This window comes from Chiroxiphia lanceolata, chromosome 3 (assembly GCF_009829145.1).
Source record: "Chiroxiphia lanceolata isolate bChiLan1 chromosome 3, bChiLan1.pri, whole genome shotgun sequence".
Lineage (NCBI taxonomy): Eukaryota > Metazoa > Chordata > Aves > Passeriformes > Pipridae > Chiroxiphia > Chiroxiphia lanceolata.
In genome coordinates this window covers 6,105,633-6,123,185 of record NC_045639.1, presented here as the reverse complement: position 1 = coordinate 6,123,185, position 17,553 = coordinate 6,105,633, and the positions used below count along the sequence as shown (strand labels likewise).

The 17,553-nt window shown below is 41.1% G+C and overlaps 1 protein-coding gene across 9 annotated transcripts in view; it reads right to left on the bottom strand.

Moving 5' to 3' along the window:
* SPTLC3 (serine palmitoyltransferase long chain base subunit 3) overlaps positions 1-17,553 on the bottom strand; it is a 125,146-nt gene that overhangs the window by 47,268 nt on the left and 60,325 nt on the right. For all 9 annotated transcript variants that reach the window (XR_004356348.1, XM_032684159.1, XM_032684167.1 and 6 more), the window contains 2 exons: positions 16,679-16,772; positions 7,086-7,191 (listed from right to left, as the gene is read on the bottom strand). Coding sequence is in view for 8 of the 9 variants with exons in the window: in XM_032684159.1 (XP_032540050.1) it covers positions 7,086-7,191; positions 16,679-16,772 (200 nt within the window). In the remaining variant the exon portion in view is untranslated. The remainder of the gene's footprint in view (positions 1-7,085; positions 7,192-16,678; positions 16,773-17,553) is intronic.

Sequence of the window (17,553 nt, the reverse complement as noted above, 5' to 3'; positions counted from 1 at the left end):
ACTGCTATAACTCAGTCTGGTCCTTGCTTACTTCATCAACAGCTACTGTGCCAATATTTGGGCATAACAGTTCTAGAGAAAATTCCTCTGGTGCAGGGGAGCTGGGTCCAACATACACAGGAGATGGACCACATGAAACCCACAGCTGGTGCCATAATTTTAAGCAGCCACAGTCTTCAGAGTGAACAGAAATCAGGGGTTAGAACAGGCAGCTCGAATCCACTTTGCCAATTGTTGCTCTCAGTATGTACTTTTTAGGAATGTGGCCTGCTACCTAGTAATCAAAAGGAAAAAAGTTTCCATTCCTTTTCTTTTTACTTTCTTACAGCCATACATGAAAGGGAAATATTCTGAACCTGCACTGGAACAGGCTGCCCAGAGAAGCTGTGGATGCCCCATCTCTGGGGGGCATCTCTGGTTCAAGGCCAGATTGGATGGGGTTTTGAACAACCTGGTCCGGTGGGAGATATCCCTGCACATGGAAAGAGGGTTGGAACTAGATGATCTTTCAGGTCCCTTCCAACCCAAACCATTCTATGATTAGTGGCATATTAAGATTTGCAGAAATGAGAAAAGATGACAAATCTTTTGTACTGTTGGCAGCCATGTCAATAAGTGAGAAGGCACAGAGGAGATGTACAGTAAAATGAAAGCCCAGGGAGATAAATAAGAAATGCTCTCTGATCTCATAAAGATGACATATCCATAGTAATGCTGTGAAGACTTATGTCTTGAAAACCTTTGTGAGATGACTACAGCTACGCTTGGATATGCTCAGATGCACTCAGTATTCATGTTCATGAGTTTAACATGTTCTCTTCCACCAGCTCTAGCAAGCCGGTCTTTAAATGCTAAAAACCTCCTATCAAACACAAAATCAGTGTGCTGTGTGCCAGGAAAACCAGTGCTCTGTGGCTACAGCCCACAGCTAAGGTGTATCCACTTGCAAATGCAATGAGCTTCGGGTGAGCAGAAACATGAGTTTGTTCCCAAGTAGCAAGTATAAAGGAGCAGTGCAATCAATAATGTCTTGGAAATTTTTAGATCCTGGACCAGTGGCTTTCACAGGCTGTTTTATTGCCACTCTAGTTGCACTGTGGATCTGGAAGTTTGGAACTGCAAAAGTAGCAGGATGTGCTTTTAGAACTCAGGAAATTTCTGACCATTTTGGTCCTTCTTCATCCTTTGGTCTCCTGAGTCAGCTTGGAAACTGTTTGGTCTCCAGTTTTGAAGGAGACCTGCCCATAGGCAAGTCTCCATTAGTTTAACAGCACAAGGGAGTAGTCATGGACAAGGGCTGCCTGTGCTGTTCATACTGGGAGGTTCAGAGAGCCTGGCTGCCTGTGCCTGGAGGCATAATTTTGGCTGTAGGTGACTGCTGGCAAATCTTGCCCTTCTGTCTTGCCCAGCCATAAAAGAGGCAACTGTGGGGCTGTATGTTTGGCACCATGATCCATTGCAGCAAAGAAGGGTGGGCTTGTACTGCAAGCTCCTGAAGACTGGGCTTTCTCACTTTTCCCAAATGACACTTGGCTGCTGGGGGAGAAGCAACTTGAACCACCACAGCTATTTTCCTAATGAATACAAGGGCAGAGCCCACAGTCCTCACATAGCCCAGAGTCAAAGCATTAGTCAGCTAAAAACTACCCTGAGCCACTGGGTGTGCTTGAACCTGCTGTGTTTGGCAGCTCTCAGCTGTGTCTGGTCAGTCTGCAGGGTGGATGTGTGGACAGAGTGCCAAGGAGCACCTCTCTAGACGGAAGCAAACAGCCATCCCACCCTCCACCTTCCAGCAAAGCTTGGGCAGACCAGCTAGGCAGAGAAGGACAATAACAGTTTTCCCACATGTATATGGACATCATTAGTTTTAGTGGCTCATGGAGATTCAGATGGGAGAGCCAGTATTTAACTTCAAAAATATGAGAGTAAAAATGGTAAATTAAAAATGCTGCATATTTGTGGAATGGGAACAAAGTTGTGCTAAATCCCAGAATACATGGAGCTGGTTCATGGCTGTTGCAAGATTTAACCATTAAGAAGATTTAATGAAAACTTTTCTTACTCATGAGTAGGAGATTTCTCTTGGAACTCTAAGCAAACCAAGGCACTTGTATTCAGTTTCAGAGTTGACTTACTGCTCTGGAAAGATGCTAGCTGACAAATGTTATAACAGCTGACAGAGATCCCAACATGGCCTTGAAGTGTCCATAGATAAAGTGCTACTGGATTCATGCATGCATTCTGTGCTGCCATTCAAACAGGCCTCAGCCCTCCTGATGGAAAGGATGACCTGTTTTGCTGTGTGCTCTGCTCTTGGTCTCTCTTTTGACCCTGGCAGATGGTCATTGATATGCACAACACTGTTTAGAACTGCTTCAAGATAAAACTCACTTCACAAAATCCCTTGGGAAGCCCAAATGGAAAGTTTACTGAATTCTTCAGTAAATATTGATGTCAACTCAGCTTAAACCAGAGAGCCAGAAGTGAAGTGTAATGGTTCTGTTGCAGTCTGATTGTGTCACTCAGCTTTGTGTACAAACAGCTATTGTGTACAAACCTATGGATCTGTTTCTAGATCTGCTCAAGCACCCGGGACACATCAAAAAACCTGGATGCAAATGAACATCAACTGGCTCTGCCTAAGCCAGATGTTCTTATTATGACACCCTGTCTTGTAGCAAAATTTCTTAGCTTGGTGGCAGGGATGAAAAGTTTCTAGATTGCAGCTGACTCTCATCACTCTTGTTTGGTGGAGAGGCACAAAAGCTTGAGTTAGTACATACTCAGTTTGAACCTACTTCCAGACATGAGGAGATAATCCCAAGTTTTGGGAATGCTGAAGTTTGAAACTTGATTCAATCCCTATCAGACCACTGACATTCTTTCTGATGCAGCTGATGAATTGTGGAGCAGGTGCTTTGAGAGACAGGAGGTATGCACTTGTGATGGTCACTCCATTTGGAACAGAGGTTTCAACTTGACAAGATGTTTTTTTGTCCAGCTCATTTTGAAACTTCTTGGGAAAAGAGTTTTCTACATCCTATTATGCTACCACAGTTCCAATTTATTTTTTTTTTCTGTCATGAAAACTAATTTACTGATACTCAACCTGTTATCTACTTCATAACTGTATCATTCAGCATCTCTAAACATGCCCCATAGTACCACTGTGTTTTCAACATTTGAAAAGTTTATCTGTTCCCCTTTCAGGCTAGTTTGTAATTGGGAAAATCCCTCCTTTCCTGGCCTTTTACTCCCAATTTTAACAGTTCATTCCATTTTAATAGTTACTGTAGGCACTGTTTTCTTACACAAACGTTGTACATTCACACAACAATCTCTGTTTTGTAGTTTAGAGCAATAATTTTAAGGAAACTTTCCAACTCTGCCCTCAAATACAACTCCATACACTGAAATGATAGAAATGTTAACCTTCAACGTTGGTCCCTGGCCAAAGACATTAAATGCTACCTCATTCTTTTCTGGAAGTCCCAGTCACTTAATCCCAGGAAATAAGAAATAACCCTGATAAATTTCCTACACTATTGGCATTGAATCCCAAGGAAACTTCTAACGCACATGAAAAGGCACTGGACAATATCTAACTGATCAGAGCTATTTTCTTAGCTGGGAGGGAAAATACCCAAATTAAATTAAAAGCAGGGAAAAAACAAATGAAAAACAAACTGTTTTGATCATTTTCTGACGCCCCATAACTCCTGCCCTGGGCCTTGGCCTATCTGACTCCTAAGTAAATAGGCATGGAAGAGAGCAGAAGCCTACCATGGACCATGTAAGAACACAGTAACTGATTAATCCAGAACTGGAAATGGGAGAAGCCAAGGAAAACATTAGCTGGAATTCAAATAATAAAAATGTGATTTAGCAAGTCAGCTTAACTTGTGCCTTGGTCACTGCCAAAAGTTGTTCATGCTTTTTGTGCTGAAGATTGATGGTGAGATGGTCTCCCTCAGTTTGGAACCCAAAGGGAATAGATTTGCTCCTAGGCTAGTCCAAGTTAAGGACCAGCTTTCACTAGTAGTTATATTTACTTCTGATGAGTTTGGGGTTTTTTTTTCTTTCTAAGATAATAGAGACATTTAAAGGCAAACAAACATATACTTATTGCTATTAGTTTGACATGAAGCTTGAGTTCTTCCCAAGCTGAGGGGCCAATTCTGCCTTCAGTTGTAACCAAGCAAAATCTGTGGCTTATGGTTTCAAACACAAGTCTGATTTCCAGAAATGCTCGTGTTGGCTAACAATGACCTTTTTTAAATTTTGCCACTTGGTAAGTCCAGGCTTATGTGCAGTGTAAACACTTTAACATACTCCTAATGGAAACAGAAGGCAAATTTCTTTCCATACCATAAACGTCACCATACTAAGACTATGGTGTCCCATATAACAATATTTCTTTGAAGATGGAAAGCTTAGTGTTTTCTTTTGCATCTCTGGAAAAAGCATTTCTGTAAAAATTTGCCAAACCAAACTTGCAAATCAAGATATTTTAACTTGGAGAATGGCTTTGACCAAGTTATTTAAATTCTGTATTAGCTGTCCCTGAAGCATAACTTAAATCCTTTATGGAAAAAAAAAAAGCAGTATTAACTGTTGTAAGAAGAATACATTAACTACACTCTACCTCCCCTTAAACCCTCTTGATGAATGTTAATTTGTCATCTGGCAAACCTTCAAGAAAACCTAACATTAGCCAATATGGGGCTGGAAAATTTTAGTCTTTCAACAAGTGTGGGCCAAGAAAGGAAAGAACATGCACACAAAAAGAGTATTTCTAATATGTCTTTCTCCAGCTATTTTTTTTTTTTTTGCCTATGAAATGTTCTTAGCTACTGACTGGATTAGACTACCCGGGCTGTGAGTCTGTTCCCAGCAGTGCCCAGGGCTGGCAGTGGTGGCAGGGACATGGCACGGTGGGGTGTGGTGGCACTGACCCTGCAGCCAGAGCAGACTTGCTTTACAACCAAACCACACTCTGCAATTTCTGATCTGCTTGGACTATGAAAACAACTAATGAACCAACCAACTCAGCTACTGCTAGGGCTGGTTTCCAACGAGAGACTATCAGAGAGCTGAGCATTGGTTTTCTTCTACTTTATGCCTGTCAGAAGTGTAGACACTCAGGGCACAAGTGGTCTTAACATTATTTAGCCTTTATGGAGCTGAAGGAACTTTATGCTTCCTTTTTTCAGTGAGGTACTCTGAGCTTTAACATGTTTTTATTTTGCATTCCAACAGAAGGTTCTTTGATCTTTGGAAAATGAAATCTCCTTTTGAAACCAACTGCAAAACTAGAGGAAAAGAAAACTCTACATCAAACCTAAATCTGGAAATATATATAATATTTACTATATTATAGTTAATATAGTAAATATCTGACAGTGGGTTTGTCCCACTGCTTGGAATGATCTCTGCTTCTGTGTCACCAATCTACCTTCTTGTTCTCTCCTGGTCAATATTCAGGGTAAAGGATTTAAAAGTGAACAAAACTCAGCAGCTGGAGGTTTTTCTGCCAGCCATGTGACCAGTGGGGATATTTGTCAGTAAAATGTTGGTGGTCCACTTAATTTCTGCATGATCAAAGCCCTTAAATCTGAGCTTTCTTTTAGTAGTGCCAAGCGATGTTTATTTGCAGTTTTGCTCTGTTTATTCTGGTTGAAAGGACACATTCAGCCTGCTTTGGATCAGCTGATCCGCTGCTGACCTGTTTCAGCTCTGACTGACAGGTGTTTAGATAAGGACTGATTTGGTCTCTTTGCAGATGGAAAATGTTCGGTGGAAAGAAAGCACTGACAACTATGAAGTTGTGATGACATGAGATTGTAAAAGATTTCTTACAAAAAAAGCTAATTGGCTCAACTGTGCCAGCATTTCACAGTAAAATGGCATAAGCGACTGCCCATCCAGCCTGGCTGTGTTTCAGCAACACAGGATACGATCCCTACATATAAAGTTTAATGCTGCTTTTATAAACCATGTCATGTCCTGTGAATGAGAGCTTCTGGTTCCCTTCTCTTTGGGGCAGGTGTTTCTACTCCCCAAATTATCCTTCTCCTGCTCCTCCCCTCCTGTCATCACCGCAGCAGCCTTGCCTAGATACCTGAAAACCTTACTGTACAAACACTGCTTCTTGAGCCCTTTCCTCCTCTTCATGATCTCTGCCTTTTCCTTCTCCAACTTACCCACCAGTGGCTCCCCCTCCATGCCATCCACGAGCCCCATGGCTGCCTTCCCAGTAACGCTCTCCTGACTGGAGAGGTTGGAGAAAACAGCCCAGGATGGTGAGTCTGGCTGGTGCCACTGCTTTGCTGCTCAACTCTAGTGACTGCTTGTCTCTCTGGGTGTAAACTGCACCACAAGAGTGAACCAGAGCTACCTGACTAGGATGCCCTATAATTGCATGGTATTACTGATGCCAGTATTATCTGATGGATTCTCAAAGGCACCTCTCTCATTCGAATTCCTCCAGGGACTAGGGCTACATGGAATACCACCAAATAATTCTTTAATTCTTTTAATTGTTTTTTGAAATTTTTTAATTGTTTTTCTGTTAAAGTGTGAGTCTATTATATCCAGCACTAATTACCCGAAAGGTGCTGATATCACTTAGCCTAAGTTTAGCTCGGGATTTTAGATTCTAGCAGCTGGGTAAGAACTGGGCACACAGATCTTAATTCAGTGTAGCTGTCTTTTGATCTGCCCATGCATAACAACTCTAGAAAACTCAGCTTACTCACTTAGCAGAACTCACCTACTATAGCTCCATGGATTTTATCACATCTGTGACAACAAACACCAGCTGATCTGTCTTGCTCTCAATACATCTCCCACTCCCCTGTGATTTGCTAAATCAAGATTCAGAACACCCCACTGGAGCTACAGAATCCAGGGTTCAGACTGATATAATGGAAATTAACGTATTTATGAGATCACAGAACATTATTTTAACTTCCAATCTCATTAAGATTTCCCTCAGATACTTAAAGTCAATGTTCCCTTCACTCAGTATACCATTCTATCCTCAGAAATGACAGGGTACTCATCTTTCTAAAACACACACATACCTGTAAATGCCCTCCACGAGGATGATAATTTTTCTCCATGCCCTGTGGGTGCGAGGCTGCCCATATATTATTGCATCCCTCAGCAACTTCTCGAGGCTCTGCATATCTTTATTTAAAAACAAAAAAAAAGGAGGAAGGAAAAACATTAACAAAGATTTTTCTAAAGGACTTTTCAATTTTCTACTAGGTGCTATTTTTCCTATACAGAAAAAGACAACATTAAAAAAGAAGAATTTGTCCTAAAGATGAACTTGCTTTATTAATAGGCAAGACCCAACAGTTGATTTAATGAAATACAGTCTAGTGACTAGGAGAGTTACAAAAAGCTTCCAGTTATGCAACTATTCTGGGAAACTAATATTTATTTTTAAAGGCAAAAGGGAATCACTTTGCTTAAGTACTGAGGCTAATTGCCAGCAGTTCTCTGTAGGGGTTGCTGATACTCTTAGTGTCTCAGGGCTTCTGAATAGTGAAGTTTTGGTTGCTTTCCAACGACAGGCCCATGAGTAACATGCATTGCTTCAGCAAAGGCTTGGACAAGGCTGCATGAAGCTCATCAGGGTGGCAGGAAGAGAAGTCTTGTCCTTCTCAAGAAGGAAACTGAGTAAAAGATTGCTGGTGAGAGAGGGGGAGGCAAGTGGATATAAGCACATGGCATGGATACACTGATTTGGTGCCAAAATGCTTGGCACTGGTGGGACTTTATTACAAGGAGGCCTGGAACAATGTTAGACACTTAGCTGCTTTCTTAAGGGCTGAGTGTGGGTAATCTCATACAATTCTTGAAGGAAAGCCATTGAAGTTTTGAAAAACATGGAAGAAGTAAGAAAAAACATCACAGGAATAAGGGTCAGGCCAAATGTGACTCTCTGCAGAGTTGTAATCTAACCAGCATTCCGGTGTCTCCACATGAATGAACACTCTCCAAAATGAATTATTCTGGTACTTTTCAGGAATCTGGATTGACATTTCAAAATGTTTTCAAAGAACACTTTACTGAGTCTTTTAAGGAACACTACAGTTCAGCTCAAACTGTGGGTTGAAAAAGTCAGTGGCACTTTTTTGTGATATAACCCCATTTGTTTCAGTAACACATCTTAACACAGTTGTTATAACCTTATAAAATAGTACTAAGTTAATCTGTAGAATGCAATTGTCCCAGGCGAAGGAAATACAGCTTAGAAATATTAATATTGATCTACACTTTGGTTTTGGCCCGACTGGATGGGGCCATTTGCACACCAGCTGTGTGCATCATGAATAACCTGTGACCTGAGAGATGACAACGTTATGGCTTCCATCTTGATGCTCACCTCTTGCTGGTAACGTACTGATGTGGGTGAAAGATAAAGGTCTCAGCAACACCTCTGCCACTCTGCACCTTCCAGTGTAATCTCCTGATCTAGCAAGTCCTTGCTGTACTTTACAAAGCAGAGAAAATCAGCTGCCCCTTATCTCAGTGGTGCAATCACCTGCACAGCTCAGCGAACTCCGAGATGGAAATGGTGTTAGGAACGATGTAATGCAGACAGCACTGTTTCCACTAGATGGCAATCAAGGAAATAAAAGTTCCTTGGTGCTTTACAAGGGAAAGTTATAACCCAGCTCAGCATTTGCAGCTGCTCACGTTCTCTTTTGTTTGGAGTAGCTAACACTTAGAAATCCTTTCAAGTTCTGAGCATTAAAGGGCTCCCCCGGAATAATGGAATGCTCCCTCACAGTAAAATTTGGATGCCCCCTTTTCTCCACTGAATTATTCTCTACTGATGTCACTGTCATCTAAATCCTTTTGGGACCTCTGAAACCCTATTCTGAAACACACAGGGTCTTTCCATTCAGTGTTTTGTCTATATGTCCATCAGATTGGTTCTAGACTTCAGCAAAGCCATTTTGCCTCTGAGATAAAAGCATGGCTTGGAGATGCAGTTGTTTTAACACACATTCACATGGGAGAAAAAAAAAAAGGAACGAGGAGATAGAGAAAAGTGAAATGTCAATAACTGTTTAAAAAATACATGGATGTGAATAGATCCTCTGTCCAAACTACCATGGTACACGAGGGCACAGACAGGGGGGAACCTCTCTGAGGGATGAGCTTGGCTGACTTTACATGTAACATAGTCCAGCTGGAATACAGGCTAAGAACATGTCTGTTTGCAGGATCAGGGCTATCTCAGTTTCTTTTTGATGTTTCATTCTGAAAAATATGTATGGGTGACCCTTTCTAGGCCAGAACAGTGAACATGACTTGTTCAGGTGCAAATGAGTTTTAATGACCTTTTAACTCTGGGCTTGTAGTGCCTCACTGGGAAAATGGAAATAGGGAGGAGGAGAAAATCTGGAACCTTTTATATTCCCCACAACAGGCTGCTTCTGCTCTTCAAAGTGAAGACACAGTGTGCTTTCCAGAAAGTGGGATATACTGAATGGCCAGAAAAATAAGAGTGCAACCCCAGGTGACTTTCAGACATCAAATTATTTGCCCATTAAATATAGTTAGACTGAGAAACACTGGGGCATTGAGATGATCAGTTGCACGAGTCCATCTTGAATAACCAGTTACAGGGAAAATAACTGTCCTTCCTGGTTTGACCATCACCAGCCCAGAGTTTCCAGTGGCAATGGTAAACAACTGCTCACCAGCACAGGAGTGGGTGGTAAGAATTTCTCTTGATCAGTTACTCAAACCACAAATCTATCAGTGTCTCACTTTCCACCTTTTACCTATGGCATATTGTCTTGATATGGAGGATAAAGTTTCCTAAGAGGGGACAGTGGATCTGTCAGTGCATCAGTGGACTTGCATAATCCTTGTATGGGATTTTTCAGAGTTACTTCAACAGAAGTACCAAGAACACCAAGTGCCAGTGGGCTGAAGCGAGTCTGGACCTGGGCAGTGTGTCATGCTGCCTCCAGTGCAGGTGGGACACCAGGCTCCTGGAAGGGCCCCTGCCCTCTCCCAGGCATGCTCAGGGAGACATGGTGTCTCCACCCCTCATCCTTGCACTGCAACGCTGGGGATGTTGTCACCATTCCTCTGCGTGGGCTGGAAGTCTCCCACATGATGTCAGCTGAATCCTGCTTAATTAAAATAAACAGGCTACTACTACTCTTGTCACATTCTTTCTTTCACTTTGTGTTTGTAACTCTGATTTTCAGTTTCTCCCGTTCTGCATTTTCATTCAAGTTCCTGCAGACTCTGTGGCGACACAGGAATCTCTGCCTTTGGAATGGGGTGGTCGGAGTGGTGATCACTACAGCCACATAACAGTCTGAGATTCCCCTGCCTGCCCCTCAACAAACACAGATCTCTGTGAAAGCAAAGGGCACTCACTCAGGAAAGCTCTCTGTTCACACTCAAGTCAGACATGGCTTTCTCAAATCAGAGAAGGCAAACGCAGACACAGCGTGGTTGGAGCAGGATATTCCGGTCTCCTCGCTGAGGCAGCGTCTGCATGTGTCACAAGGAAAGACACGCCAAACTGGATTAGGCTGCAGTCCACCTATCTGCTGCAATAATCTTGTCTCTGATAGTGGCCAGAGGCTCCAGGGAGGACAAAATCTTAGTAGGTAATGTGCCTTTCATCCTGCTCTATAACAGCTATAAGCTGTCCTCACTTCAGAAATTCAAGGGCCACTTACACCTTTGGAAAAAAAAAAAATTAAGGAACTGTCCTGGATTAAGCCACTGCAAACTCTGGGTTTTGCAGCCAAAGAGATATTTTGCTAATTTTTACATGTTTATTTGTCTCTTTCATTTTCCCCTATTTTATTTGCTTGCTTGCTTAAAGGCACTTGAGAGTTTTCCACTATTTTTTCCCCCATCTTCTTTCCTTCTTTTTAGCTAGAGAATACATTTACACTGAAAAGTTAGGGCCTGGGTTTTGCAGCCAAAGAGATATTTTGCTAATTTTTACATGTTTATTTGTCTCTTTCATTTTCCCCTATTTTATTTGCTTGCTTGCTTAAAGGCACTTGAGAGTTTTCCACTATTTTTTCCCCCATCTTCTTTCCTTCTTTTTAGCTAGAGAATACATTTACACTGAAAAGTTAGGGCCTTCTGCCCTCTTAAATTTCCTTCAGTAGTAACTGCAGCTCCTTCAGGTAACTGTCCTCATGGCACTCGTATCTGAACTCCAAAGCAATAATTGGACTGAGGAGACTGAGAAATGCCAGAATGGGACTAACATAAATTCACAAATGTTGCCCAAAGCAGGAAACCGTATTTTGTATGGAAATCTGAACAGCTCATGCTTGCATGACACACTTCTGTCATCAACTACCTGCTCTGTATAGTAGTAGTATGGCCAGTCTTCGCGAACGAAGATTTGGGAAGGGTCTTTACCCTTCGAGCCTGCGCAGTGGATTTTTTAGGTGAGACACAGTGTGGCCTGCTCTGTGAGAACCCATAAAACCCCTTAGTACTTTCACAACACTGAAAAGGTGCATAAGGAGGAATTAGGAATCTACTACCCTAATTCCTGTTTCAGAGGTGGATTAAAGCAGCAGATTAGATGCTGGATTTTCACCTAATCAATGTGTTTGGTTGTGCCTTGTAATTGCCTGCCCTCCTCTCAGGATCACTTGTTCCAATTGCTTGGTGAAGTACCCTTGCAATGAAGAGAACTGGGAATACTTTTCCCCACATGGCCTGAATTCTGTGCCCAGTAACAACATTCCCACAGACTTTTCATGGAATGGTAAATCTAAACCTGAAAACGGGACTTCAATCGATGCTACATGGGGAAAACGTAGTGGAATTAGAAAGAACAAACAATTCCTAAGCCTTGTAGAGTGGCCTCTTATAGAGGCTGATAAGAACAGATGTAGTTAGTCCATAACACCCTCATCTGTCCACTGAAGGAACACCTGGTACCAGTATAAGACCCAGAATTGCTGCAGCAGAGACCCCTTGATAAAATCACAAGCTGATTAATGGTTAAATATTTGGTTTTGCTTTTCAGGTTTTATTGGAAGGGTCAAGGGATTCTGGTTAATATTTAACCAAGATAAAAGTCAGAGGTCCTGTAAAAGGGCTTTTAAATATAACAATCTCTCCCTGAGCCAGGAAATAAAAACATCTGACTTTAGCCCCCATATAGCTTGAAGGACCCTCTTGCATGTCACTTGGAGAAGGTAGGAGAGACTCCCTGGAGCCCAGGGCTGGTGAGGATAACATCAGACACACCTTCTGGCACATAAACTAAGCAAAGCCAGGTCCCTATCGCTACGGAGGCGAGGAGATGTTTTAGCCTCTCACCTTCTCCCACTGCATACTAGTTTGTTGGACCATGCTGCTGCCTATGTTCCTAGTGCAGGAATGCAACTCTGTCCTAGTTTCTTAAAAAAATCACTGCCTGGGAAATGGTAACTTGAATGGTGATGACACCACAGCAGAAAGATAAAAGGCAGATGTTCTATGGGCAGGTCCGAAAAACTTTAGACCACTAAAACACTACCACATACATTTAGGACTACTGAGGTCCTAAAATAGAATTTTTTAAAAAAAATTAAATCCCCTAGATCAGTTCATCAGTGCAGGGGCTCCAGGGAGCTGAGCTTTGCTGCTTGCTCCTGCAAAAACTCACAAATGCCTGCAATAGAAAAAGTCCCTAAAAGACCTAAACCCCTGTGCCATACTGGTAATAACCTTGGCAGGGTGAAAACTAGAGACAGAGCTAATGAGAGCCCACGGGAAGGGAATGTCCTGCTCAGTAATTTTTTAGTTATGAGGCTGAAATGAAATATTCTCTTAAATCTCTCTCACACAGATGATCTGTAGGTGTGTGCCTGTGCATTTCTCTCAGCCCGGACCTGTAAATTCCTGTCTGTTTACAAGGAAGGGATTGTTCACTGGCAGGCAGGATGCAGGGCACATTCCTACATCCAAATACAAACAGACTTATAGGTCCACAGCACATTTTTGTTCTATTATTCATTTTCAGGCTTGAAAACCTTCTCATACACCTGTGCAATGTTTTTGTCAAAATGGATGCCTTTTATTTTACTAGGACAGGCATACAGGTTTAAATATTTTGCCTGTTCTGGACAAACTATTGAGATATTTTATGAAAAGTGTCATGTTTAAGATAGCTACCCGCTTACTGAAATAGAATTTCATTAACTTTTGTAAGAATAATAATTACATTATATATAATTAATGTAATAGGTAGAGATTATTTCTTGTCTTACTCATGAAATAATTATTTATTAATAATAAAAGTGTAATTATTTACTTTTGAAGGATGAAAAATCAATCCAGTATTAAAAATTATATGCTTTGAAATAAAATCCCACCGTTTTACAGAATTAGACACAGTATAGCCTTTGAAAGATGAAGGTGCTTCAGTAGTAAGTTTAAAATCGTAGATTTTTCTCTCTTTTCTGTGAAATATTTTTATCATAGAACAAAGTTTCCTGTAATTTTTCTTTGAAAAATAGTTTTTCCATAACAGGGGGGAAAGGAGAGAGATCTGCAAGCTTGTTAGAAAGGGAGGTTACTAGCACACAATCTCTGCATTTTTTTTGTATTATATTCAGGAAGCAGCTAGTTCAGAAAATATATAATTGCTTCACTAAATTGTTACATAATTATTCCCCCCCATTTACAATAACTGCAACAAACATTCACACCTCACCCTTCTCCCAGTGTCTCTTCTACACCCACGCAACCAAGGAAGTTGGAGCCAAAGTAAATATGTTCCAGGCAGTTTTATCAAGGGTATTACACAGCATTTCAAGAGCCTGATGAAAGCAATAAGGAGCATGGAATAAAGGCTGATTTCCCAAGCTGCATTCTCAAAGCAAGAAGGGAACTTCCAAATCTGCTGCCTGATCTGAGTTTATTTCGATGCTCCTGCACAGCAAGCATGTCTCAGGCACTAGTGGTGGTACTGACTGGCATCTCTTGCTTTGTCTTTAGTGTAGGATAAAACAGAGTGAGAGTGAGTGTGTTTCTGTACCTTGCTGGAGAATTGTTCCAGCTGCTCATCAAAGGGCTCTCTCCATGCCTTTGACACAGTAACTCCCTCCAGTTGATGCCTGGGGCCAGATTCTTTAAAGGGTCATTAATTTCTGTATATGAAATGACATACATCAATCCCTTGTCCTTAGAAAGAAGAGGTGGAGGGTATTGCCTTTTTTAACTAGAACAGGGGAGGGTTTTCAAAAGTAACAAAAAGGATGATGCTGAAATTAATGCTTGTTAGAGATCTACAAGTTGTAACTCAAGGTGCAAAGTCTCCTATTCATGCACAGGGCCAAAACAGCAGAAGGAACTTTGCCTTCACACCAAGCAGTGTCACATGGAGAATGGCTCAATTCCGCTGTTCATAAGCATGACAATGACAGCACTAACATAGTCTGACAATTTGGGTATGCCTGGATAAATGCTATGTATCCACACATTAGCGAGAAGGATAATCTGGGAGCATAAGCAACACAGCTCTGATCTAACAAAACAAGCATCTGTCTAACTGAAAAGAACCCTCCGAACCCAAGCTGGAAGTTTGGTCACTTATGTCTTTAATTTGCTGTACTGACTGGTATTACATTATTCCCTGACAGATCCACAGAGAACAAGGTTGTCTGCTTCATTTTGTGCATCCTACAAAGGCAGTCCTGTTGGATTACACCTTCCACTGCTATCTCCTCCTATACACACCCTATTTCCTCCAAAGCAAAAGGCACAGACATACATCTCTGCACATGTGATTTTAGAAGTTGTTGGTGATCTGTAACTTCTGGATATGATTAAGGAAATATTAAAAGAAAGAACTTTCTAACTACAGAACTAACAAACAGACACAGTGGGTTGAGAGAAAGTATAAGTGTGTGAAGCTTCTCCACATGAAGTGCTCTCTAAATGCAGCTTAGGTTCAGGCTCAAAGCCCACAAAACTGTGATGACAAAAGCTGTCTCTCAAATCCCAAACAGTATTTGCAAAAGTTTCCACAGTTTCATTTTGAAAACAAGTTAAGGTGATGTCTCAGCAATGGCATACAAGACTGTCCTTGGCAAATATGATCTCTAATCTAGAAACCAATGAGTTATTCCAAAGCATTCTGGATGGGTTTCCACTGAGGTTTGCTGAGACCCTTAAAGGAACTGTCTACATTTTCCAGTGCTGGATTAATGCTTTTTGGATAGCTCACTATTATTTTTAGGTTCACACGTTATTCAAAAGAGCATCAGCTTTAATTTATCATAAGCACAAGCAGAGGCTGCTTAGCTATCAGGTTCTGGGGAGGGGAATGAAATAGTGAGGGATGGTTAGAGACCAAATTCCTTAGAGTGAGGATAACAGCTCCAGGTGATATCTTCATAGTTGACAGTAATATACTTCTCAAACTGGAATGTTTTTTGACATGCTGTGGAAGTGACCCAAGCCAACTGGGCTGCATGCAACGTGGATGAATGGAGAGACCAAGAACATTTGGATTTGGGTAGTGAGAGGTCATCCTGCAAGATGTGATGTAAACCTGATTTTGAATGGAATAAGGCTTTGAATAACAGAAGAAAACAAGCCCCCCAAAACTGGTACAAAAACCATGCTTAGTGTATCCAGATTTGTGGAAGTGAACCAAGCTGGGCTTTGCTACAGGTTAATCTAAGAATAATTACTTTTGTAAAAATATTTGTGTTCAGGTGACCTTTAATTCTTGAATGATCTTCAGAAATTGCTTCTTGCCCAAATTATGAATAGATATTAATTATAACAATATCTTACATTATAATTACAGTGTATTTTTCATTCCAGCTCATCCTGAGGCCTTCTACAACATATGCATTTTTGCTCCCCTTGGGGCTGAACACAACACTTAATAAAGAGAAGGGACTGTATTAGATATTTACAAAGGTAATCAGATCTCTCTTCTTATTCCTCACCACTTCTCTAGCTTCTAAACCTCTGTTGCAATCACGACCTGGTGGCAGCAGTGAGGATGGAAAGGGGAATTGCAATAGGGAACGGTGGAAAAGAACAACTTGTCATCAAAGGCAGTCCCAATGTCTCTGACAGTAACCAAAGCAGCATTAACTAAATAAAACTTAAAAAGCATGAGCATTTTAGAAGATAACTATATGATTGCAAAGTTAATGCATGATTTCTATACTAAAATTCTAGTTCAAAGAATATTTGAGATGATGCTTTTGATACAACCATCTACATCTTTGGTATTAGATTCCTGGAAATTCAGAGTAACTGCTTCAAAGTAATGCCATGTGAATGGAACTCTGGTTGCACTGAACTTGCTGGAAACAGAGGCATGTTTTTGTAAGTGTGTTTTTACTGCCTGAGCTATAATAACAATAACGATAAACCCTTTATGACACCACACAGTCATTCAGAATGACAGTAACGAGATTAAGATGACACTGAATTATGAAATTAAGGTCCAACCTGATGACACAAATCATACACAATAGTAATTATAGTATTGCACTCTTATTTTTTCCCATCAGAAATCACTCATAACATTATACAGTTAATCTTTCTGCCTGAGAACTGACAGCAAAGTAAGCACTGAAAGAAAGCATTCTTGCCTTTGAGGTGTGAACAATTCTGTCTACAGTTTTCCAACTTCAATACTTACTATTATGCTTGAAGATTCTAATAGTGGCACCTGAAAGCCTCGCACCAAGAACAAGAGAAGTGTGGTTCAACTCATCACTTAAAATGAGGCAGCCCTGTGGAGAAGGAGCACAATAAGTACCTGCATGAACTGGGAGGCTGCTGACACATGTGCATGTGTGTGGTAGCACAAACACACATCTGTGATAAAGAACTGCACCAGTTAAGCTGTAAGTATCAAACATGAACTGGATTTTCTGCCACTTTTCTGAAGGTGCCAGGGTGCACCACAAAGGCAGGCAGAAACTGTGGGGTCAGATTCTCAGGCACATTCGCAGGTGGTTCATGGGATCAAATTTCTCCTGTAACTGAAAAGTAGCAAATAACCCTACTGAAGGTTGACTGTTTTATAGTAAAATCCAGAGGTGTTGCTTCCTCTATCACCTCTCTACAGTCTATTTTGAGTTGTAAGGAAAATGCAGCCACCTCCCCATATATAAAGTGTATGACAGTAGTACTTTAAGGAGGAGTAATAAAAAAAAAAAAGGCTGGACTGACATCAGCACTTTCCACTGCAGAAATGAGATCAGGAGAGATTGTAAGTCCCACCTCCATTAAGATGTGAGTGAAGTTAAGGCACTAGGAGGAGCCTTTCTCTGGTAACGCATTTACAGTTGACCTGGAGCATACTTTTTATTAATTAACTCAGTTGAAAACTCATTTTGTTTTTAGAAACTAAAATAGAAATGCAGGAGAAGTAAATTTGTATATTACATCAACAGGAACCAGGACTCACAGTTGAAATTCAGGCCTGAACCCTAATTTAGCTCTGCTTTCTATTAAACATCTCGTGCTGTGGTTTCATTACCCAAAGGGCAACACAACATTAAGTAAATA